The 22367-nt window shown below is 39.5% G+C and overlaps 2 protein-coding genes across 5 annotated transcripts; one reads left to right on the plus strand and one right to left on the minus strand.

The window, feature by feature from the left end:
- The first annotated feature begins 297 nt into the window (after positions 1-297).
- Positions 298-11206, plus strand: zgc:163098 (uncharacterized protein LOC100037380 homolog). Of its 4 annotated transcripts, none has more exons than XM_053331303.1 (24): positions 298-391; positions 1891-1975; positions 2165-2279; positions 2726-2835; positions 3013-3080; positions 3181-3293; positions 3612-3676; positions 3758-3923; positions 4036-4235; positions 5663-5706; positions 6987-7091; positions 7175-7241; positions 7379-7548; positions 7636-7798; positions 7880-7959; positions 8051-8138; positions 8222-8350; positions 8474-8663; positions 8949-9029; positions 9399-9462; positions 9558-9708; positions 9889-9999; positions 10791-10969; positions 11068-11206. In XM_053331303.1, exons 2-24 carry the CDS (start codon positions 1898-1900, stop codon positions 11186-11188), a joined length of 2658 nt encoding a protein of 885 aa, XP_053187278.1. In that variant the 5' UTR covers positions 298-391; positions 1891-1897; the 3' UTR covers positions 11189-11206. The 4 variants fall into 4 exon arrangements, with proteins under 4 accessions (XP_053187278.1, XP_053187279.1, XP_053187280.1 ...); XM_053331304.1 differs by having other exon boundaries at positions 308-413; XM_053331305.1 differs by having other exon boundaries at positions 321-365.
- A 1204-nt stretch (positions 11207-12410) lies between these two features.
- On the minus strand, positions 12411-21920 carry wdr44 (WD repeat domain 44). Its single transcript, XM_053331301.1, has 20 exons — positions 21428-21920; positions 20326-20359; positions 19058-19141; positions 17752-18361; positions 17283-17422; positions 16247-16342; positions 16011-16147; positions 15478-15561; positions 15263-15369; positions 14814-14965; positions 14581-14719; positions 14433-14497; positions 14186-14302; positions 13947-14069; positions 13651-13842; positions 13429-13530; positions 13236-13351; positions 12868-12995; positions 12625-12759; positions 12411-12543 (listed from the first exon to the last, which is right to left on the minus strand). The coding sequence occupies exons 1-20, from the start codon at positions 21502-21504 to the stop codon at positions 12455-12457; spliced, it is 2727 nt and encodes a 908-aa protein (XP_053187276.1). The 5' UTR covers positions 21505-21920; the 3' UTR covers positions 12411-12454.
- Positions 21921-22367: the final 447 nt, after the last annotated feature.

The following is a 22367-nucleotide window of genomic DNA, read 5'->3' on the forward strand; positions in this document are numbered from 1 at the left end:
TTCACCTCGGTACTTTGGCGAAAGTGGGATGCACTGACAACTACTGTTAACTGATTTATAGCAGTTAGTATTTGTATTGTTTATTCACATAAAAAGGGCGCATGAAAGAGGATGTCTCCTTCATAAATATGTATGAGCCCAGATAGAGACAGACCCTGTACTGTACTGGACTAATAACAAAATATAATAATTAACAGGTAAAAAAAAAAGGACCATTAATAACAAACAGTAGAAGGCAGCAGCACGCCATTGTAGCGTCCAGTCTGCCTTAAAAACCAGCGGAGAAGAAGCTCTTCACTGGGCTCCCGTCGGGTATCTCGCCTCTGATGTTGTGATAGAAATCAGTGGTCGTCGCAACCAAAATGGTGAAGCAATAGCACTTACACACATTGTAAGTTACAGCTTTAGCTAAGGTACGAAGCTGTGTGCATGCAGTGTTGTTTAATAGTCTCCTGTGCCGTCAGTCGCTGCTTAGAAAGCGTTATTAGACAGTCCTGTTAGCTTCACTGTCTGTATGGCAGCCACAGTTAGCAGATGTGCACGGTAAAGAAGAGCTTTTTGCATCCATAAGAGACGTTATCAGGAGTATATTTGACGGGGAAATATATGTTTAATATATAAAGATGAAGGCTGGGTTAGTTTTACTTATCGACAGTCAGCTAATCTAAACATTAATGTTAGCTAACGTTAGCAGAGTGGGGTGATAGTTGAGGCCTTTTAAACACTGTTTGTGGTAGACATGGACTAAAAGTGTGGATGTGTTCATTTTGCAGTGCGAGGGAATTCAGGATAGTCTCCAAGTAATATTATCAACATGTGTTGAAGCTAATGTGTTTGGCTGGTGCTATTACCACGACAGGCTGAGCTCTCTAATCATATGTTTCAACAGTTTCTAGTGGATGACAGCTATGAATAGCAACAGATTTTGTTTTGACATGTTTAAATGTTTCATCATTTTAGTTTTGGTTCGTCACTAGTATTTTCACATTGTCGGAGCAGATGCTTTCATTCAGCTACATCTCAACTTATGAAAAACAAAAGGGGGTGGTGGAAGGAGGGGGAGGGGTGAGGCTTTAGTGACAGCATTTCATAATGTATGATGGTGTTTTGGATCAACCAGTTCCCAGAAAATGGGATGTCATAAGTGATGGAAATAAGTAGTGCTGCAGCAAATAATTATTTTCAGTATTGGTTTATCTGTAATCAATGATAAAACATGCATTGTTTCCCAAAGCCTGAGATGCAACCTAAAATGTCTTGTTTGTCATGACCGACAGTCCACAACCCAAAGATATTCAGTGTACTATCACAGAGGACTAAATAAACCAGAAAATATGCCTGTTTAAGAAGCTGGACCATTTGGCCATATTTTTCTTAAAAAATAATGAGAAAGAAAGACAGCAACAATTCATTAATAATAAAATAGTTGGCAATACATTTTCTGTTGATCAATTAATCTACTTATCATTGCAGCTCCATAAATAAGTAAATATTGCTTTGTAGAAAATGGTTGTGACAAACATGTACTGCTTTTTCCTGTCCTGTGCCTCAGAAGAGGAAGGAGGCGCCCGATTCTTTATTGTTCTCCCACAGTTTGTGCACCCTATATAAAGGAGACAAAGATACAGAATATAAGTAACAGAGTTTGAACATGAAATTGACAAAATGATTGAGGACAGCTATTGTGGGATAAGATCATACTAGGTTGGGTTGGAATAGTGATAACAAGTCAGGCTGGAGGTAAAATAATGAAAAAAAGGGGAGATTATGTAATTGATTTAACACTATTTAAAAAATATTTAAATAAAAAAATATATAAATAAAAATTGTATTATAATTAAAAATTTTGACATTTAACTTTCCACTTTCCTCTTTTTCTTTGTTTTGCAGTTTGAGTATGGCAGACAGAAAGGGAAAACCTGTCACTCCAGTCAAAACACTAACAAAAAAAGAACAAGAAGAGCTCAAGAAGAAGGTAAGGAGGTCTGGGATGTACCACTTTTGATTATGATTTTTTAGCTAGTTTTGGATTTGTTAATCCAAAAAGAGAATCTAGTAGTCTAGGATGGGTTAACATATTATTTACCCATCTTAAAATTCTGAATCGACAGTGAACAAAGTGAAGGAGTAAAATAAATACTTGAATATGTGCATGACTTTCCAGGAAGAAGAAAAAGCAGCAGAAGTTTTTGAAGAATTTTTGGCATCATTTGAGACATCGAGTGAGAAAAGCAGAGTGAAAACCTTTGTGCGTGGGGGTATCGTGAATGCAACTAAAGGTCAGGGGCTGAGACTTCATCTTTTACACTCCTAGTTTTGGCTCAAAATATCTTTACAAAAAATGAATTATGATTTGATATGAATAGTCTGTTCCAGTAATGTTGAACCTAATGACCCAGGTGTCTTTGGAGACCTAAAAATTTGTATTAGAGAACATCAGGCAGGCTCTGGGGTTGAATAGTTCACCATCTTAATTTTTCAGGTTCCGTATCATTTGAATGGTTTAATGAAATGCTGTACTCAGCAGTCCAGTTTAAAAAAAAATATATCTTTCAATACTTAACAGTTCTTAAAATTAGTGTTACATGTAAAGATATCCCTGTCTTTTTAAGTCTGAACTGCAAACATAGCAAACTGTCCTATATTACTATTACCTGAATTTGAGTTAGCATTCCTCATCTATTGTTGGATTGTCCGTGTTAAGGGATTGTTCTACTTTTTGCAGAGGAGGAAGCAGCAGAGGTCAAGAAAAATAAGCTGTATCGTCCTGCCTCAAAGTTTGTCCCTGTGTCCCAGCATGTCTCGTCAGCATCGTCTGCTGAAAACAAAAAGTCTGTAAGTTTGTAATTGAATGTTTGTGTGAGCAGAATTACTGAATTTGCTAAAAATGCAAACTTTTCTTTTACACTTACTGTATAAAGTACGATCTTAAAAATGTGGAAACCCTGTGAATTACATGTACAATCAGTCAGTTGTAAGAATAACTACAATGGCGTCCTGTTTGATTAACAGAGTTTTAAAAGAAAGACGGAAGAAAAGAAGAAGAGTAACCTCGAACTCTTTAAAGAAGAACTTAAGCTGTAAGTATTTTTGCAAGAGTGCCTGATAATCATGTTTCAGTTCAGGCTGTCGATAACTTTTTTTTTTTGTTTTTCTTATGTTGGAAAAAAAAAAATGCAGAATACAAGAAGAGCGAGAGGAAAGACACAAAAGGAAGAAAAATGACCCTGTCGGAGGAGGAGGAGGAGGGGGAGGGTATGGAGATGTGGACATACCATTATCAGGACGATCAAGTAAGATCCCTGTTAAATATCTGTTTTATTGAAGATTTGAACAGCATAAAATATCCCAATCATCAGCCAGACCATAGGAAATAACCTGGATGTCCTTGTATAGTTTTTACATTTTCCTTGCATGGAGAACCTGTAGCTGAACATATTTAAATGAACATTTTAGTGTTTGTAAGTGCTTTTGGATAATTTAATGGTGATCCAGTGTTTAAAAGATGGCACTTAAAACAGTCACTGTTCAGCCCTGCTCCTTAAGACTTTAAAGTTTTGCTAAACGGCTACTTTTAGTCATGCTGACGTCAATCCTGTTTCTTCCTACAGCACTTTATGATGACTTAACAGTGCCAACCACCACTAACCTCTACATTAGCTGCATTAGCCCAAAGGTAACGTCACACACTGATTTTGATTGGCCCAGCACAGCATAGATGTACATTTAATCACAGTTCATTATTATTACTTTTCAGATGAACGAGGAGTTGCTCTGCAAAGAGTTTGGTAAGTATGGTCCCCTGGCCAGTGTGAAGATAATGTGGCCCCGAACAGACGAGGAGCGCTGCCGGACTTCCAACAGAGCCTTTGTGGCTTTCATGACACGGAAAGATGCAGAGAGAGCTTTGGCTGCGCTTGATGGTACAGTTAACTCTACAGGATCCAGGCTGCAATAGCAGGTTTATCTAATAAATGACTCTTATTGTAGGCCCTCACACTGACTTTGATTGTGGGATTGTGTTTTATATCATAGGTAAAGTGATTATGGGATTTGAAATGAAGCTGGGATGGGGTAAACCAGCTCGCATTCCACCTCAGCCTCTCTACACACCGGTGGGGGTGAGGGCCACACCACCACCCCCATCTGGTCTGCCTTTCAATGCTCAGCCAAGGGATCGCTTCCGTAATGACTTCACCAAGCCGCTGGGCATGTCTAAAGGGGAGCTTGACAAGGTAACATTGCCTCTCTTCTCTGGAGTGTCTGCATGACCTTTTTTTTTCTGTTTGCACATATATTTAAATGACAAGTAATGGGTGTTGTTGTACAAGAGTAAGAATTACAGCCTGTAAAAGAGAAGGTTTTCCATGTACTTATTTTTTTACTCTTATTTTTAGAAAAGTGTACAAGCAGTGGAACTTTATCATTTGGCCTTTTTGTTCAGTTGTATTATGGTCATTTCAGACTGCAGCAGGGTTGTGACTGATTCAGGGAATCAAGAATTAAAGTCACCTTGTGGAGTTTCTGATCTCTAGCAGCCCACGGAGGCAGTTTGTTTTGAGTGGATTCACACATGCACAAAGAGGATATGAAATACAGTCTTGCCACACATAGATATGCTGTACATACAAGTATATTATGGGAAGAGGCCCATCCACTCTTGCAGCCTTCAACTCAATAAATTGAATCAATCAGTTAGTTTTCCAGCTGTTTGCTTTGTCACTAAATACCAGACATTTATTTGTAATATAATACAGTGTTGATTCAACAAATTATGCTTTATGTTCCAAAATACATATGTTTAATGAAAAGTAACAATAGGCCAATATTACTACAATAAATTCAAGTTTAGCCTACATTTTGTAATAATTTTAGAAGTATTATCTGTCTTCTTATAATAAGGCTACCACAGCCTGGATGTGGTATATACATGTATATAGTACCAGTCTATAGTACCTTTGACTGGTACTGTATATCTATGATTTTACACATTTCCACTGATTTACAGGTGGACTTAATGAACTGAGAAGTGCAGCAATGTGTCAGTAAAGGCAGTGAAGAAGATAGAAAAGCTAGTAAATACAGATGTAAACAACGCAGGGTTTAGAATTCTAAAATAAATCAAATGTAATGCAAATGTTTTATGAGGAAAGGCATTCAGCACATTTGTCAGACCTCAGGGATACACATAATGTGAACACATCATTTTTGTTTGTTTACAGAGAACTCCACAGGGCAGCTTTAATCCATGTTGTGCAAGCCAAACTGTCATTTTGTCATCTGTCATTGTAAAAAGTTGAGAGTCACTGATTATGTTGCATGTTTGTTCTTTCACTTGATTCATCACGTCGTCTGTGTAGTGTCATGTTAGAGAATGAAGAGATATAGAAAAGCACAATTAACGTAACAAGAGTTTGTATTTAAAGTGATAATCCACATGTGTATCTCTTAAATCTGTTAGATGGATTAGTGTCAGTAGTTCAGACGGTTTAGCTTTTTAAGGTCATTTGCTGGAGTAAGCTGTGTCACCCCTCTCCTCCATTTCACTGACTATGAATGCTATCGTCGTTTTCTATGCTGTATGTATCCTGCAGTGTTTCATCTGTACAAATACTCACTTTTTTTTTACTATTTTTACTATTTGATTTGACTTCACAAACAGACTCTGTCCGAAGCCGTAGTCAAAGTGGTTATCCCAACCGAAAGGTACACACACTCTTCTTACTACAACTGACCAGCTGTTATAACACAAGTGTTATAGGACGGAGGCTGTGGTGCGCTGTTCTTGTGTCCATGCAGGATGAGAGATTCAGGCAGGAAGTCCCAGTCCTAAGAGCAGTAACTGCATTAAAACACTTTGTGGTGTTGCAACAAATGTCAGTGGATATTTTGACATCTGCAACTTAGGACTGTGAATGTTAAAGGTCACCATGTCCTCTAATTTACATACAGTGAATGCAAATACTACTAATAATGTTATTTTCTCCCTCTAGTTTTCTCAAATACAGAATATTTATGCTGTTTCCTCTGTAATATTAAGGCAGTGTTATTGTGAAAAGTGAATAGTGATACTTTGTATATTACTTTTAGAGCAATTGATTTTTATACCGACATCTTTGAACCCAGGGTTTCCTGTGGGTTGGTTGAGACACTGCAGACCGATACAGCTAGAAGGCAGATAGATGTAACGTTAACCCGAGCCAGATGATGTCAGACGTAGTTCTCGAGGCTAAAGCAGTGAGAAATAGAAAAAGTGTAACGGCAGTGGTAGATCTGACTCACAATCAGCAACACTGCATGGAAATACAGAGCTGAGAGGTTTCAGGCATAAAGCCCCAATTCACTGCAACTACAAATTCTGATTTAGTATATGTGAATCATGTGTTGTTCTAATTATTGACTGAATTTGCAAAACAAATGGTGGCTGTTATCTCAAAAATCTTAATAAAAACTAGCCTCTGAATTCAGCAAAATATGTGAGCTCTGTGGTTTGAATCTTCTCGACAATCAAATAAAATAGCCAAATCTACACTTTGGATTGGGGCTTTGCAACTGTTGAGTGCTTGTGAATGGCTATTGCCTCTTGTTGCAGTGTGATTCCTTTTACCCCTTTCATGTGCACAGTGACCCAGGAATATTAAAGTAACTGCTGTCACAGTGTCTCTCCCAGGCTGGTGCTGGTGACTATGCAGTTTTGTACAGTGGGGTGTGTTATAGTCTGACACCTTATTATGTCCAACAGTGAATTCTCTGTCATGCAATGACACCGTTACAGTAAACTAGCCAAGTCTCAGCCTTCAACTGGATCAGAGCCAACCTAACAGAGTCAGCTGCATTCAATGTAACAGTGAGTCTGCAGCTTGCATGGGCCACTAGTTCAGTTAAAGAGGTAATAGAGATCTCACACTGTAACTGACAGACAGAGAGACGAGTGCATTGAGGGTTTTGACACAAACACTGGCCTGATATACTCTCTTTCTCTGCAGGAATTTATTATTCCTCATTCACAGAATGATAGAGTTTGTGGTGCGTGAAGGGCCCGTTTTTGAAGCCATGATAATGAACAAGGAAAAAAACAACCCCGATTACAGGTACGTACTGGTTATGTGTTGGTCCCACAAGTGTCCTTGGCAGGTACATACCGTATTAATGTGCTCACTCTTTACTATCTCAGGTTTCTTTTCGACAACAAAAGTCAAGATCACGTGTACTATCGCTGGAAACTATTTACTGTCCTCCAGGTATGTCTGAATGTGGAAGCTTTTGTTAAGGTCCTCCTGATTTAACTCTTCCATATAAATTGTTTTACTCCATGATAATAAAACAGCAGTGCAATTGTGTGTGATTTTCCATGTACTTGTCCTCACTCGAACTACAGGGAGAATCCCTAACCGAGTGGAGGACCACAGATTTTCGCATGTTTCGGGGCGGCTCCATCTGGAGACCCCCTGTCCTAAACAACTACTCACAGAGAGGTGAAGAGAAGGCAGAAGTGGAGGAGGAAGCTTCCCCTGAGGAAGAGGTGAAGAAAGGGCAGCTCAGAGCCGAGTAAGTTTGTCTGACATAGTGACATTTATGTTTGTAACTTTATATGAACTAAATGACACCTGTTAATCTTCTATTGCTTCCATTTAGGCACAGACAGAGACTGGAGACGCTGGTTAAAGAGCTCACCCCAAGCAGAGAAGATATCGCCAATGCCATGCTGTTCTGTCTCGAGCGAGCAGATGCAGCAGAGGAAGTGGTGGCACACGTCACTGAGTCTTTTTCATTGCTTCAGACACCCCTGCAGAAGAAGGCAAGTCTTTAAATTAGTTACGCCTTATATCTATGTAAAGCATGGCTGATTTCACTCACTTCATTATTTACCTCCTAACAGATTGCCAGATTGTACCTTGTGTCAGACATCTTGCATAATTCGTGTGCCAAAGTAGCCGGTGCCTCATATTATCGTAAATAGTAAGAGATCATCCCTCTATTCAGCTTTAACACATGTTTTATTTATTTTCCATCTGACAGTCTTAAAGTGTCTTTGTGTCTGTCTTCTCAGTTTTGAAACAAAGCTAATGCAGATATTTGGAGATCTTAATTCAGCGCACAAAAACATACAAGCCAGGCTACAGGCTGAACAATTTAAGGTAATCATGTCTTTCATGTCCTCACGTAAAGAATCCCCCCCCCCCCCCCCCAGGATTTACATGTCTTTGTCTTTTCTCCTCAGCAAAAGGTTATGAGTTGTTTTAGAGCATGGGAGGACTGGGCCATATACCCGGAGCCTTATCTAATCCACCTTCAAAACATCTTCCTGGGCTTTGCCAAAGTAGGGGAGGAGTCGATAGAGGCGGCAGAGGTGAGCTGAATATTTATTATCTTATTACAGACGTAATTTAATTTTTCTGATGGCAAATCATTTCAAAGGTTGAAATTCAGGTGTGTTAAACAAATATACCTCCACTTCTCCTTTTTCTCGTAGGAAGTATCCTCTGATCTCGACGGTGCGCCAATGGACAGCTCACTTATAGATGGGTTACCTTTAGACAGAGCTTCTGCAGAAGACCTGGATGGCTGCCCCCTGGGATGGGACCCTCTGGATGGAGTCCCTGTTGATGACATAGATGGTGTTCCTTTAGGAGCCGCCATAGACGACATTGATGGAATGCCCTGTGAGTCCGACACAGATCAAAGGGATATCTTTCAACCAGAAAGTCCACAGTTTCCTGTCCCCTGTCAGCATTTAGCTGCCCAACTCTGTCCAAGTTTCTTAGATCAATCCTCTGATCTCCATGAGGACAAAATATCTGGATGAAGAATTGATGTATTCTTAAGCATCATTAAAAAATAAAATTAAACCATAATTTGAAAAAATCAAAAAAATAAAAGATTAAAAGTGGTGTGACTGCAAGCATTTAATAGATCGCTCTAACCCAGCTGTGTTTTTTTCCCTTCAGTGGATGACAGCAACGCGCCTCTCTCCAGAGTGCCTTTGTCTAAGTGGGAGAAGACAGGTGATACTGCAACATTTTCTCAAGGTGACAGGTTTACAGCTGCAAAGTCAGTTAGTCAACTATTTTGATAATAGGTTAATTATTATGAAGAAACAAATGTCCACATTCTCTGATTTCAGCTTCTATATATTTAATATTTTAGGTTTAGTTTATTTAATTGTCTGTGACAGTAAACTAAATTACTTTGGGTTATTGACTTTAGATTGAGGATGTCCGCTTGGGCTTTGGGAAACAGTCAGACATTTTTCACTTTTATTATTTTATAGACAAAGCGATTGATATTTGACCATTTATAATGAAAATAATCATTAGTTGCAGCACTACACATGTTATAATGCCTACTGCCACCTATAATCATGCTAATCTTCCTCCTTTCTCTCTCTTCTCTCTCAGCCAACACTGAGTCTAAGTGGGACACTGTGGTCGAGCCTGGCAGTGAGGATGAAGTGAATGTAAGGTAGGGAATGTGAAAAGCATACACAGAAGACACAAACTGTCAAATTGAGAGGAAAGTCGTAAAATTCATAGTTGTCCTCTCCCTCCTGGCAACAGTGTCAACTCACAGGACGGAGATGAGGACTCAGACAGTGACAGCAGTGATGACTCCTGCAGTTTGTCCAAATATGACAGTGCAGACTTCCAGAGCTCCCTCAGAAGTTTTCAAATGTCAGAGAGCAAAAGGAAAAGGTTGAGAGAGCTGGAGGTCAGTGCACAGTAGATTTGTTAAAAACGGTTGACTTTCACACAAACACATGTAGTATTTATATATTCTAGTCCACATAAAATAGTTCACATTTGACACCATAGTTGGCTCCTGCCTATGGTAGCAACTTCAACCATTTGAAAACAAATATGCAGAACTTATCAGATGTCTCTGATGCAGGTGAAGGTTATGAAGTTTCAAGATGAGCTGGAATCTGGAAAAAGGCAGAGGAAGTCAGGGATGAGCATTCAACAACAGGTGGCACACTACAGGAACAAACTGTTACAGAAGGTTGGTTCTGCATGTTTGTTTTTTTATCTTGTGTTATTACAGCAGTTATTTACAGTTTCTGCCCAAGTATTATACAGGGAGGAGATTCTAAAGTAAGAATGCAGCCACCACTGATCTGTAAGAGAAATATTTCTTTAATCACAAACTGTATGGGAGCAACATTTACAAAAGTGCGTCTTATTAGTACATCAAAATTAGTCTATGACAGTAATCAGTTGGCACAGTAAAAAAAAAAAGAAAAAAAAGCAAAGCACTCTAAGCTAGGCCCAGCCAGTGTGCAACTGCAGAGTCACAGGCGTAGCATACCTGCAGATCCTGTCCAATCTGCTGCACCTACAGATGTGGTGTGTGTGGTGTGTATTTTACATATCAAGTGTGCAAAATTGACGTTTTGTTAACCGAAGTGCGGAAGACACAGGTGACACTGCTCAAAGTGACAGCGTGTGTTCTTCCCTCATAGTTAGTTTGGAGAACTTAGAAAAACGTCCAGGGGTTTATAGGTTAGAGGGGACACCTGCATGGTACTAATAGTGGTTTCACTAATACAGAGAAAACAGCATCTATCAAAAATAAAAATCTTTAGCCCCAACTCTCAGAAACAACAGCAGCTATGTTCTTTGCCTGTAGGTCGTAACATTGAATGATGTGTCTACATATGCAGGTGGAACAGGTTGGCATGTGTGCAGCTGGTCTGACAATGAACAAATAGCTCCCTCTTGTGGAGAACTTGAGGACTAATAATCACGTGTTTTGCATCTCAGTACATTGGAATGTTTTATCGTCCACCACAGGAGTTTGAAAATGATGAAGAAAAGAATGAAAGATCGACACTGAAGTCTAAAGACAGATCGAAGGATGACAGAAAAGACAAAGAGAGGAGCAAAAGAAGTGAGGACGGGGAACGAAGACGAGGACATAGCAGAGATTCTGACGAGCAGACACGACAATCGAGGAGCATCTCTCCCTTAAAGCAAGTGCCATGAGATGTTTCTGTAGTTTCAGAGCGTATTTATCCTGATTGTTATTGTCAAAGTCAATCTGTTGTCATATGTTCTACCCATTCAACAGGACAAAGTCTCCCAAATGGTCCAAACGGTCACGATCACCATCTCCAGACCGGAAGGCACGGAAGTCCAGGTCACGCTCACCACATCGCTCCCACAAGAAGACAAAGAAGAGTAAACACTGACTTCTCAACCCTGGACCTTGCCATACATTACTGTGCTGCATTAGCCTGCAGCTGTCCAGGGGTTACACAATGTCCTACAGTGCTTTGTTTTCTTGGTCCCAACTTAAAGTATCCAGGCAGGATTCAGCACTCTTTTGTATGATAAAGTTTGAACACTGTAACTAATTATATATATTTTTGTTTTAATGTTTGTTTTTAAAATGATGCCAGAAATGTTGCTGCAAAGCTCAGACACTAAATAAATCACTGTTGGTGATAAATGAGTATGTTTCTCTCCCAGAGGTGGAGGACATGATTGGTAGGGCCAGGTATCAACATATTTTAACTGCTTCTCTGGTGTCACTGATTGATTTTTTTTTTTCTTTTTTCAAAGTTAAAGAAGGTTATCAACAAGCATTCATTTTTATTGAGGACATTAATAGAGCATCATTTGGTTCTGTTTACAAAAGCAGTAAATATGCAATGTTACACAGTAAATTTACAGTCCTTTTAGAGAATGAAATGTGCTTTCATTGATCAAAGAAAATTTTATAAAAAGTACTGAAGAGCCAGTATTGTTTCAGAAAGAGAAGTTAAGATACCCAGCCCTAATCATTAGTAACCATATACAGACGTCCTGTACCAAAGGTTTACCGTCATTAGCTGAAAAGTTTCTTATTTTAGAGGAAATCTTGAGAAGTTGAATAATTTAGAAAATGAATCTAGATTTTATAGGCACAAATAATTGGTAAATGATATTGCAAATCACCTTGTTTTCAAGACGTGGTTACAGTTCTTAACACACAAGACACAATCAAATTTGTGACTTACAGTGAGGACAGTGTCTTGCACTTCTGAAACGTGGGAGCAAAAGAAACTAATAAGGTGCTCATACTATTACAAGTAGCCTTCTAACTATACGAGTCTTGTCCATACAGCTGTAAATGTACACAAATCCGAACAGGTTTAGTTTCCGCTCATACCGCATACACTTGGCATTTCCAGCTCTTGCAAATGCCAAGCCATTCACAGTAGCTTGGTATTAAAGATAAAAAATAGAAATATGACAGAATCACACCCTGTCCGTTTTCTACAGTCCATTTCCCTCATCTTCCATTTTAGGGTCCCTGTTCTTCCGAAAAAGCTACACACAGCTCTTTGTCTCCGAGCAATAATGATTAGGTAGTCAGGTGAGTTGAGATGGCCCCTGACGGACTGTCCTTCATCTTTAAGACTGATGTCTGACAGAAGGGCCTGCATGAGAAGAGATGACAACCTTTGAAGTGCTCAGTACTTTTTTACATTGATGAAAACCTTGATAGCTCCAGTGAAGTCAGCTGAGAGAAGAACCTCTGTGTGATCTGTCTTTAGGGCACCTGCAACAGACAATGCAACTGTTAGGCATTGAACTGCTGATATTTCCATTTTTATCCATGAATGAGTTTAAGCAAATGTACCTGAGGGTATTGTTTCAGAGTCTGTGGAGTCCAGGCTCTTGCACTCTGCTTCTGGTTTATCTGCCCCTGTTTCCTGTGGAACAATGAGGCCTGGGTGGGGCGCAAAAACGGCTGAGGTGACCACTGCATTGTGTGCTGAAAGATAAGTAACCATTCAGTGACAATTCAATCAAAGGGAACCAATTAATTAGACAGGTAGACAGATTCAAATGCTATACATTATGCAACACACAGCACAGTTACCTTTAATCCCTTCCCAGAAGTCGTTGCGGTCCCGTCGTACAGATGTGAATTTACTCAGGTCATGGTAAGTGCTCCAGATGTACACGTACTTATCCTCCGAACCACTGACTATGAAGGAGTAGTCGTGGCTGTAGGAAGATGGTAGCATGACAAATCAGCCGTTGAGTTACAGGTGGAATGTAATACATAAGACTAAGTGTGATTAAAAGGGGCTGGGCAATTTAAGAGAAGCAGTTTAGAGGCAGCAAAAAGGCAATAACACCAACTTCTAAAGTGTGGTTCATGGAGAGGGTTTTATCACTCAGTTGTAACTAAATACTTGTTCCAAATGTTTAAGGCAGAACCTCCTAAAAGGCAAACACCGTCACCTGAAGCTCGCCTTGATCTGGCTGCTGCTGTTGACGTAACCCTTGTATTTCATGGATAGAGACAAGTCCCTCAGGTCATAAAGGCGGATGCGGGAATCATTTGAGGTCACCAAAATCTATGGAAGGGAAGACTTTGTCATTCTCTGTCTTTCTGACATGTTTAGTTGTATTTATAGTGTACATCAGATGTTACCTTATTCTCGCCGGGTAAAGGTTCAATACCGGTGATTTTTCGTCCAACTTTGTTCCTGCCTCTGGTGGATCTCACGTGTATTTGGGTGTGATATTTCAGACGCTGTGAAATGTAACAAACAAAAAACACCCTCATTGAAATGATGTCTACAAAGCTTTTACAGCAACCTGATAACACAAAACAAAATGTATCCTGTTCTCTACTTGTACATTTGGGTTTTACCTCTGTGTCATAGAAGATGCATCGGCCGTCATAGGTGCCAATAACTGCATACTTCCCATTTTGGCAGAAGTTGGCAGCGGTGATGAGGCGTGTCTGTCCGTCCACCTCGTTCCACAGTGCCACCTTCTTGTCAGGAATGTTCCAGAGCCGTAGCTTTCCATCCAGAGAGCCACTTAAAAAGTATCTGTCATCCTTGGAAACAAGAAATAAATGTTACTCTGAATACAGACGGGGAGCTAAAATAATCAGATGGATGATTTGTGCCAGGAGAAGTAATGCAAGGTGACTCAACTTACTCTGGGATGGAAAGCAATGGCCGTGACAAAATCAATGTGCTGAAAGCAGCAGAGACACTCTCTCCTGGATATGTGCCATAATCGGACTGTTTTATCCATGGAAGAGGAGAGCAGGAAAAAGTTCTGTATTGACACAAAAATAAATTAATTCAGACAACAGATTAAAAACGGTGCTGAGAGCATCCAAAATGTGTGAAGAGGATAGATAAAAGGATGAAGAGAGGGCAGTAAGACATCACCTTTGACCAGGACAAGTCCAACAGATCAGCTGTATGACCTTTGTACTTGCAGAAGGGGACTTGACGGAAAGGGGCATTCCTGTCTTCTGTGTCCGGGTCCTCTGGAGCACAACTCGCCTAAGATAAGAGTACAAACAGTCTGTTAGCAACGAAGCTATAAAATATACAGCATTCCAATACCTGCACTACTAACGGCAACTGTGAAGTCAGAAGACCCACCGATCAGAGGATTATTAATTTCACTCACCGCAGCATCAGTGTCAGATTTAGAGGAGCATAAACTTTCCTGAGAGGGGGAAGGTGAAACTCGACCTGGAGAAGTCAAAGCAAAAAGCCTTAATTTAAAAAAATCAATCATGACACAACAAAAGATCTGAGATGCTGATGAGGTTTACCTTCAGTGTTGTACTTTAATCTCATGTTATTGAAGTAGTCAAAGGCAGACTTCAAGACCCAGATGCGAACCACATTATCCTGGCCGGCGGATGCCAGCAGCCTCCCACAGTGAGAGAACTTCATTGTCCAGACGGCCCCCTAACGACCAGACATGGACGCTGTTATTCAAGTGTTCATTTGGCCAAGTATTAATAAAAATACGTAAATTAAAACAAATCAGGGATCCTCTTACCATATGCTCTCCACTCAGGTCCTGCACAACCTTAATCTGATCAAAGTCAAAGGGACCTTTGAAGCTGTGTGCTGCCTTGAATTTAGCAGGCCTGGTGTAAGGCATCCCCTCATCATCACTTGATGATGGATCATCTGGATCTGTATGGAAAACTGGACACCGAACAAAAATAAAACACAACTGAGACTACAAAGAGTAGCAACATTTCATAAGCAAATGTGAGCACTGGAAAATACATTGTTAACTTTCACATTCAAGTGAAACATCTTATGCTTTAACAAATCTTATTTACTAAAATGTTTTTTTTTAGTATTATATGTAGCACTGCCCTTTGTCCAAGATAAATTTCTCCCAAAGGAGACCAATAAAGACACCTTAAGCTTAACAGGAATTTTCCTTTGAATGTATTTGAAGTAGTTTAAATACTTTAAATTACTGTGTTCTTTTACCTTCATCACGTACACTCTTCACTTTGTTGACTGCCTTTTCTCCATATTCTTCAGCGAAATGTTTGGCCTTCTTCACAGACTTGCCCAAGAATTTTTTAAACTGGGTTCTGGTGAATAATTAGGAACACGTATTCATTAGATTCTATACAAGATGATGTTGTGGGAAGTGGAAGAAACACAGTTTCAACAACAATTTATAAGTCACTAATCCTTACGTTTTCTGTTTCAGTTTTCCTCCATCTGTGTCTGCCAGCGGAGCCTGAGACTTGTCATCATCATCTGACTGTGCAGCATCATTCCTGAGAGGAAAAAATACAACACATCAACTTCCCCAAGAAAATGTACCTTTTGTTTTTACACAACTAGGCTTAAAGAAGGTTTTCACAGTGGGAAAATGTTTTATATATGTGCAAACGAAACGGACACTCCAACAGTGTTCTTACAGGCAACAGCAACAACCCATCTCCCTCACCAGGAAAAAAGCTTTCTGCTGAAGCTCAAGTGTCTTGAATGAGTTTACAATCTTCACCTTTGACTAATGGTTTTGTTTAATTGTGACATACAAGCTGCAATTTGCAACATGGGTTATTTTTTTCTCCCATTATTTTTCACTTTTCACTAATCAAAACAAATAATATACATACAACCCATTTCATGTGTGAGCCCTGTAGAATATAGAGCAGTGTGAAGATAGACACTGACTCTGATTTAATAATTTTGCTAATACAGAAAAACATGTTCTGCTTACGTAATGTACTCCTTGGTCCTCCTCATGATGTGCAGAGTGAGGGGGTTAATCCCTGCAGGAAGTTTCTCCTCTGCCTGGATTAGAGGGATTTCTTCCCCTGTGTCCAGATTCTTAATCATTACACTAGCCAGGATTTCCTGTTTTAAGATAACAAACAAGAGTGCATTTGGTGTATAGGATGTGTACGGAATGTGCAAGAGGTTAGGTTATGGTTGGAGTGAAAACATGACTCTTACGTCATCAGTCAGTTCTCTACCAGAGTTGGACCGTGGGCGCTGAGGGCCTGGAGTTTGTCCTCCACTCTGAGATGAGGCCTGTTCATCCTCATTCTCCTAAAAAAAACAAACCAAGCAATGGTACAAAAATAAAAATGAACAGTGCATTTGATAAAATTCCTAAACTGTGTGAAGTTTCATTTTCAAGCAGCAGGCATTAAATGCTCATAAAACCAAGATTATGATATTCTCTAGAGCTGCACTGTACAAGGATCCATTATTGAGAGTGTTAGAAATGATAAATAACTTGGTATATGGATAGACAAATTCACATTCAAATTTCATTGAGAAAGTCGTGCAAATTGTAATTACATGGGGAAAAAATATATTTTTTAATAGAAACAGAACTAACTTTCCCATGTTTTGTAGGAAAAAGGTAATTGAAGCTGTTTTTCTGTCTTGTGATTTATAGGCATGGTGATGTGATTTATAGGCATGTCTCTGTCTCTACTCTTCAGCCCTTGGATTCTGTCATCATTCTGACCTCAGGTTTATTTCTGGGGATGTTTATAGCACTCATTGTATTGTGTACAGAACGTTTGGGTGGTCTTCTCTTGATAAGCATATGCCTAAGCATACATAAACATATATATTTATTTTTCTAAAGGGCCCTTATTGGAATGCTGCCATCTTATATCACAACTATGCTTGACTGGTCCTCTGGATCAAATCACACTCATGACTGGATTTCACTATAAGTCCCTAGAGATTGGGCTTTGAGGATCTGCATTTGTGTTTATGCTCAGACCGTCTGGAACTCTTGGCAGAACCTAAACTTTTATTTTTAAGTAACCCTTCAATATTTTAAATCTATAATCACTGACCACTTAACTTCTGATTGTACTTGTTGTAACTGATTACGTTTATACCTTGTATCTTTTATCATTTTATTGTTCTCAACATCATTGCAAATGAGGGCCAGAGTTTAAATGTAGGTAATATTATATTATAGTATAGCTCTGGATGATGTCTGGGTCATGTCTGCAGCCTCACTGACCTGTGCTGTCACCACCTTGTCCCCACTGGTGGCACTGGCCAGATCCAAGGAATGCTGCAGCTCTTTGGTTAGACTCCTCACTGTGCTGCTGGGAGACACCAGGCCGGAGGGCTCCAAAGCATCACCACTTACTGCAGACACTGTTACAAAAACAACACTTCATCTGAAAAAATCTCTCTGCTTTGTATGTGTGTTCAGTGGCATGACATTGTGCTGCTTTTGTGGTTCAAACCATACATTATTAACCTGAAACACTATTCACTCTTGGTTCATGCAAAGCAAAAGTTGGTGAATTAACCTCACAAAACAAGGATATTTCTCTTAAGCCTGTACTTTACAACGTTATCAGATGCTTTACAACAGTTACTAATGCAGCAATGTCTTCAAGGTCGAGCTCAACACTTCAAAACACACTTTGGATTAATTGAGTTTATCAACTGAAGTGCCAACTGAGTTAAGTTTTCTCTACCTTCAAGTCCACTTGGTCTCAGACACTCCTGAGACTTCTTGGAGGGGAGAGTCTGCCAGGACGGTGGAGGTGGTCTGGGAGGAGGACCTCCGCTAGGAGGGGGCGGTCGTGACGGAGGAGGCTTCTTGGTGCTGGCTACAATGTCTGGTTCCACTGTGAATTGCCGTGGTGGTTTGGTAGGCCCAGAAGAGTCCAATTCAGTTGGCCTGTCTGTGAAAGGGACCTGGTCTAAGATGTCTGCAGGTCTCTGCTCCTGCTCCCCTTCTGCAAGCACAAGTGCCCCATCAGGCTGACTCCGTCCTATGGTGCTGGTTATGTCTGGAGGCTGAACATGTTCTTGCGTTCCCACTGATGGCCCTGGGACGTCAGCAGGTTCAGGGGCAGGAATAGAGCATGCTCCGTTTGATTCTGTGTTTTCCGGTTGTTCTTCTGGCCTCTCGACAAGCGGAGGTTCAGCAGCTGCCACTGCTTGCTCCTCAGAAACTTCCTGAGCATTATGCTCTTCCTTTGGTTCTGCCTCTGCTCTTACATCAACATGAAGATGATCTAACAGCTCAACCACCTCGCCGACATTTCCCTTTTGACTCTCTTCAATGATGCTATCAATGATCTATAAGGAAGAGAAGAGATCAATTAGTTCATTTACATGACTATGATGCAAATTCCCAGGTTGAGCTCAAATACAATACAATAACACTATAGAAGAATGAAACATTTGGTTACAATATTTTCACTTCTCTATCAATGTTCAGGATTTATCTTTTGCGAGTCCTTTTTCACTGCTGTTTGTGTTTGGTCTTTCAGTTTCACTGCACAACTTTCTGTTTCAGATCAGAATTTTGTGATTTCACTTCTGATTAAAAGCTCTCACAAAGGCAGGTGTTACAGGACTGCATCCCCATCGGTCAAATTACTTTGGAGAAACACGTCAATAGTAAACTGCACTACTTGTTGTAGTTCCTTCTGAACTAAAACTGAAAAGTTAAGCAGTGAACTTCATTTTTTAAAACTTTGAGTTTATTTTTCACTTCCAATCTTTTTTTGGATTTTTGGGAGATTTTGTTCTATTATCAATCAGTTATGATACAAATTCAATCCCACAGTGGTTCATATGCAATTTCTAAAACATACTAATGTAGATGCTGGCTGAATCCTCACATCTATGAGACCCACACCAGGTTTCACTTTTGCTTTTCTTATACAAAATAAAAATATGAGTAATATGAATATGATGAAGAAGCTCTTTTTCTCTTTCCATCAGACTCATCTTGTGTGGGATACTGAGCAATAATAGAGGAAACCACACCTGTAGGGAATCATCTTGCTGAGTCTCAGATGCAGCCACGCCACAGCTCACATCTTGTGCAGCATTTGCTGATCTCTGTGAAAGCTGTTCCAAAAACAATAATAAAAAAAACTATTTACCTACAATAGATATACATAGGGAATAACAAAAGTCACAGGACACTTAATTCATATCAAGGCAGGTAAGTAATAAGCCTTTAAACACATGCAGACTGAGGGAAACCTATTTATAGAGCAGCAGTATGCTTCCTTAAAATTGACATTTCACATTTGAGACACACTGCTTGCAATGAAAGCAAACTCTGTGACTGACTCTAAAGTCAAATACACGGTCTTAATGCTGAAATTATCCATACATGCAGCACTGTTCCATGATGCAATTTCCCCTTGCAGCAAAATCAATGTTTGCAGTAAATGTTAAATCATGTGAGGCTAATGCTGGTCTGTCACCAAGCAAGGTTTCACTGCTGGGTCCATTCAAATGTCAGTTCTAGTATTGTGTTGATGTTAAAGAGCAGTTCGTATTTGCGAGTCATCTCTCTCATAAGACAATGTTATTTAAATTTCAGTTGTAACTATCTGTGTGGGAAGCACAGGCTGAGCAACAATGCCAGATTATTCATTTCCATATCATTTCCATATTCCTAGCTGTCAGGAAGGAAACAGGCTAACCACTATTGGAACCTTGTCATTGTAGCAAAGGGTCAAATATCTGCAATTAATGATCATTATTATTATTAATGAACAGGCTGTTTTAATGTTTTCACGTGCAATAACAATACTTTAGCTTTAGATCACCTAACATAGGTGCAACTTAAAGGAGAACTACTACAAACATTGTAGTCACCTCTAGATGGTCAATAACACTTTATGTTAGATTAGCGATTTAAAAAAACAACAGTGTGCTATATTTGAAGAAGTGACGTCAAAGTGAGATTTATCTTAATCTGGTCAAATACTCAGATTCATTATGGTCCAAGCGAACACTCTTTTTTTTTTTTAAACAAGCAAAATCTCAATAACAAATTCTAACAAAAGATGTAATCTGTCAAACAATCTAGTAACAAACTACCTCATTAGATTCATCAAAAAGTTCCAAAGGATTTTAATATTATGCAGTTTCATTTAAATCCCAAATTATGTGTTAACAACCTTTTACTTCACTGTCAAGCCCTGATAACATACAAACTGAAGTTGAAATAATCATTGAACAAGCAACTCGGCAGACACTGTTTTGTTTCAACAGTGCCTGAGTTTAGATAAACATACCTGAGGCGAAGGAATGACAAATTTTGAAGGTGACCTAAAAAAACACAAAGCAACACAGTTCAAACCTGCAATGAAAGCCAAAGTGTAAAATACAACACCCCAGAACAACTTTAATGTTAAACCAAACTTAGAATTATTTTACCTGTCCTCTTGAGAAGAATCTATGAGTATGTTTAAACTTTTTTTTTTAATCACAATTTGAAATACTGATTATCACACTTTATGTAATTTAACAAAACTTTCAGAAGATGGTTGCTAACAAATGACATCTAAAAAGAAAACACAGTCAATGATGACTTTGATATTTATATTGTTTAATAATAGTAATTTGATCAATAATAACGATATGCAATTAGATCCTGACAAAAATGAAAAATGTTCAATAAATTAATATGATTAATACCAGGAATGACTATAGTAAATGGATAATTACAGGGTAGCCTCCACATTATATGTGTACTCTCCAGTAGCCACCTGTCATAATGAATGAGGGAAAATAAATCCTGAAGGCAGTACTAACAGCCTACTATTAGTGTATTTGTCTTTAATCTATGAAAAACTAGTTTGCATTTCCTTATATTCTAAAACACTGCAGTGTATTTTGCAGGTTAGTCATTGTACCCACTATGCAAGACTCAAAACTCCCATTATGATAGTCAATAATATTGTTTTGGTGTTACAACAAACACTATGTTATAGTAGAAACCACTGATGTGCATCTTTGTTGCAGATTTCCAAAGAAAAATTGTTCCTACAAACAAATCTTATCCCACTGATCTCAGGAATAACATCATGTGACTTGTGTGCAAGGCTAGACCCTCCCAGTACTAACATTAAACAGCTGTTGAACTAATATCACGACACAATAACTTCAAAATGTTAAAAAATTAATGGATAAATACTAAATTGACTGGACAGTAACAAGCAGCTGACTCTAGACTTGTCTTTGAAGACGAAGAAGCTCGCTGTCTGTAAGTATGTAGCTGTATACTAGCTGTTTCTAAGTTGGTTAGATACTTTTAACTTATGGTTCACAAGCTGAAAAGCGTGTTGCATCAGACACCCATACCTAAAGTAATATTATAAACATGTGTTTCCTTACACTTTTGGAGATGGTGTAAAATTAACGTCCTCGGCAGCATCATAAAATTCCTCGGTGTCACTTGTATCTGACGCCATGCTAACGTGGATTTAGCTCGCTAGCTAGTCTAAGTTGGACGCCAGGCAGCTGTCTAAAAGCCTAACCTGCGAATGAGTTAATTGTTAGACACATGCGCCCGTCTCTTTACTTTCTGCCTTTTCGATACCAATGTTATAATCGATAAAAGGCTCTACCCAGGCGTCGTCAAACAACCATTTTTCCTGTCACGCCATAACGTTACAGTAAGCTAAGCCTACTGCTAGGCTAACTATGTTATCTGGTCGTATGACTGACCAACAGTTACTGCTGCTAGCTGGCTTTCTGCGCTGTTTTAAAAGCTGCCACGCTCACAGAAAAGTATCTTCCATGAAAGCAGAGACAAAAAAGCCCGTCTTTACAACGACAAACACTTGGTCAGCTGTCAACCTAACGGAGTAGGCGAGCCGCGTCATAAACAAACCAGTAAAAAATACATCCAAGCGAGGTGAGTCAAAGGGCGGGGCACAGCAGCCTTCTTCTTCTGCTACACTGCTCATTTTGTCACATTACTTCCCCCTACAGGACACATGACAGAATTGCAGTCAAAAGGAAGACAAGGGATTATGTGTAAGTCTCAAGTAGAGTTGAGGTCGGCTGCAGAGGTTTTGTGGGCAAGTCGACCATCACAAAAGGTCATAGGAATCCAAGGGCAAACCCTATGGCAAGCCCTTAAAGTCCTCTCCAGTGCTGCTGAACAGGCCAGTCGTTGGATCTGGATCAAGCGGAGAGACATCACCTGGACCCCAAAGCAACATCTGCAGCAACAGGGTGAGTAGAGGGAGTTAAAGCAGAGGGAGGCACACCTGGGACACCAAATGTTGCCCTCTGGAGGTATTGTGGGCCTGTCATCGAAACACCTATG

This window comes from Scomber japonicus, chromosome 13 (assembly GCF_027409825.1).
Source record: "Scomber japonicus isolate fScoJap1 chromosome 13, fScoJap1.pri, whole genome shotgun sequence".
NCBI classification, from domain to species: Eukaryota; Metazoa; Chordata; class Actinopteri; order Scombriformes; family Scombridae; genus Scomber; species Scomber japonicus.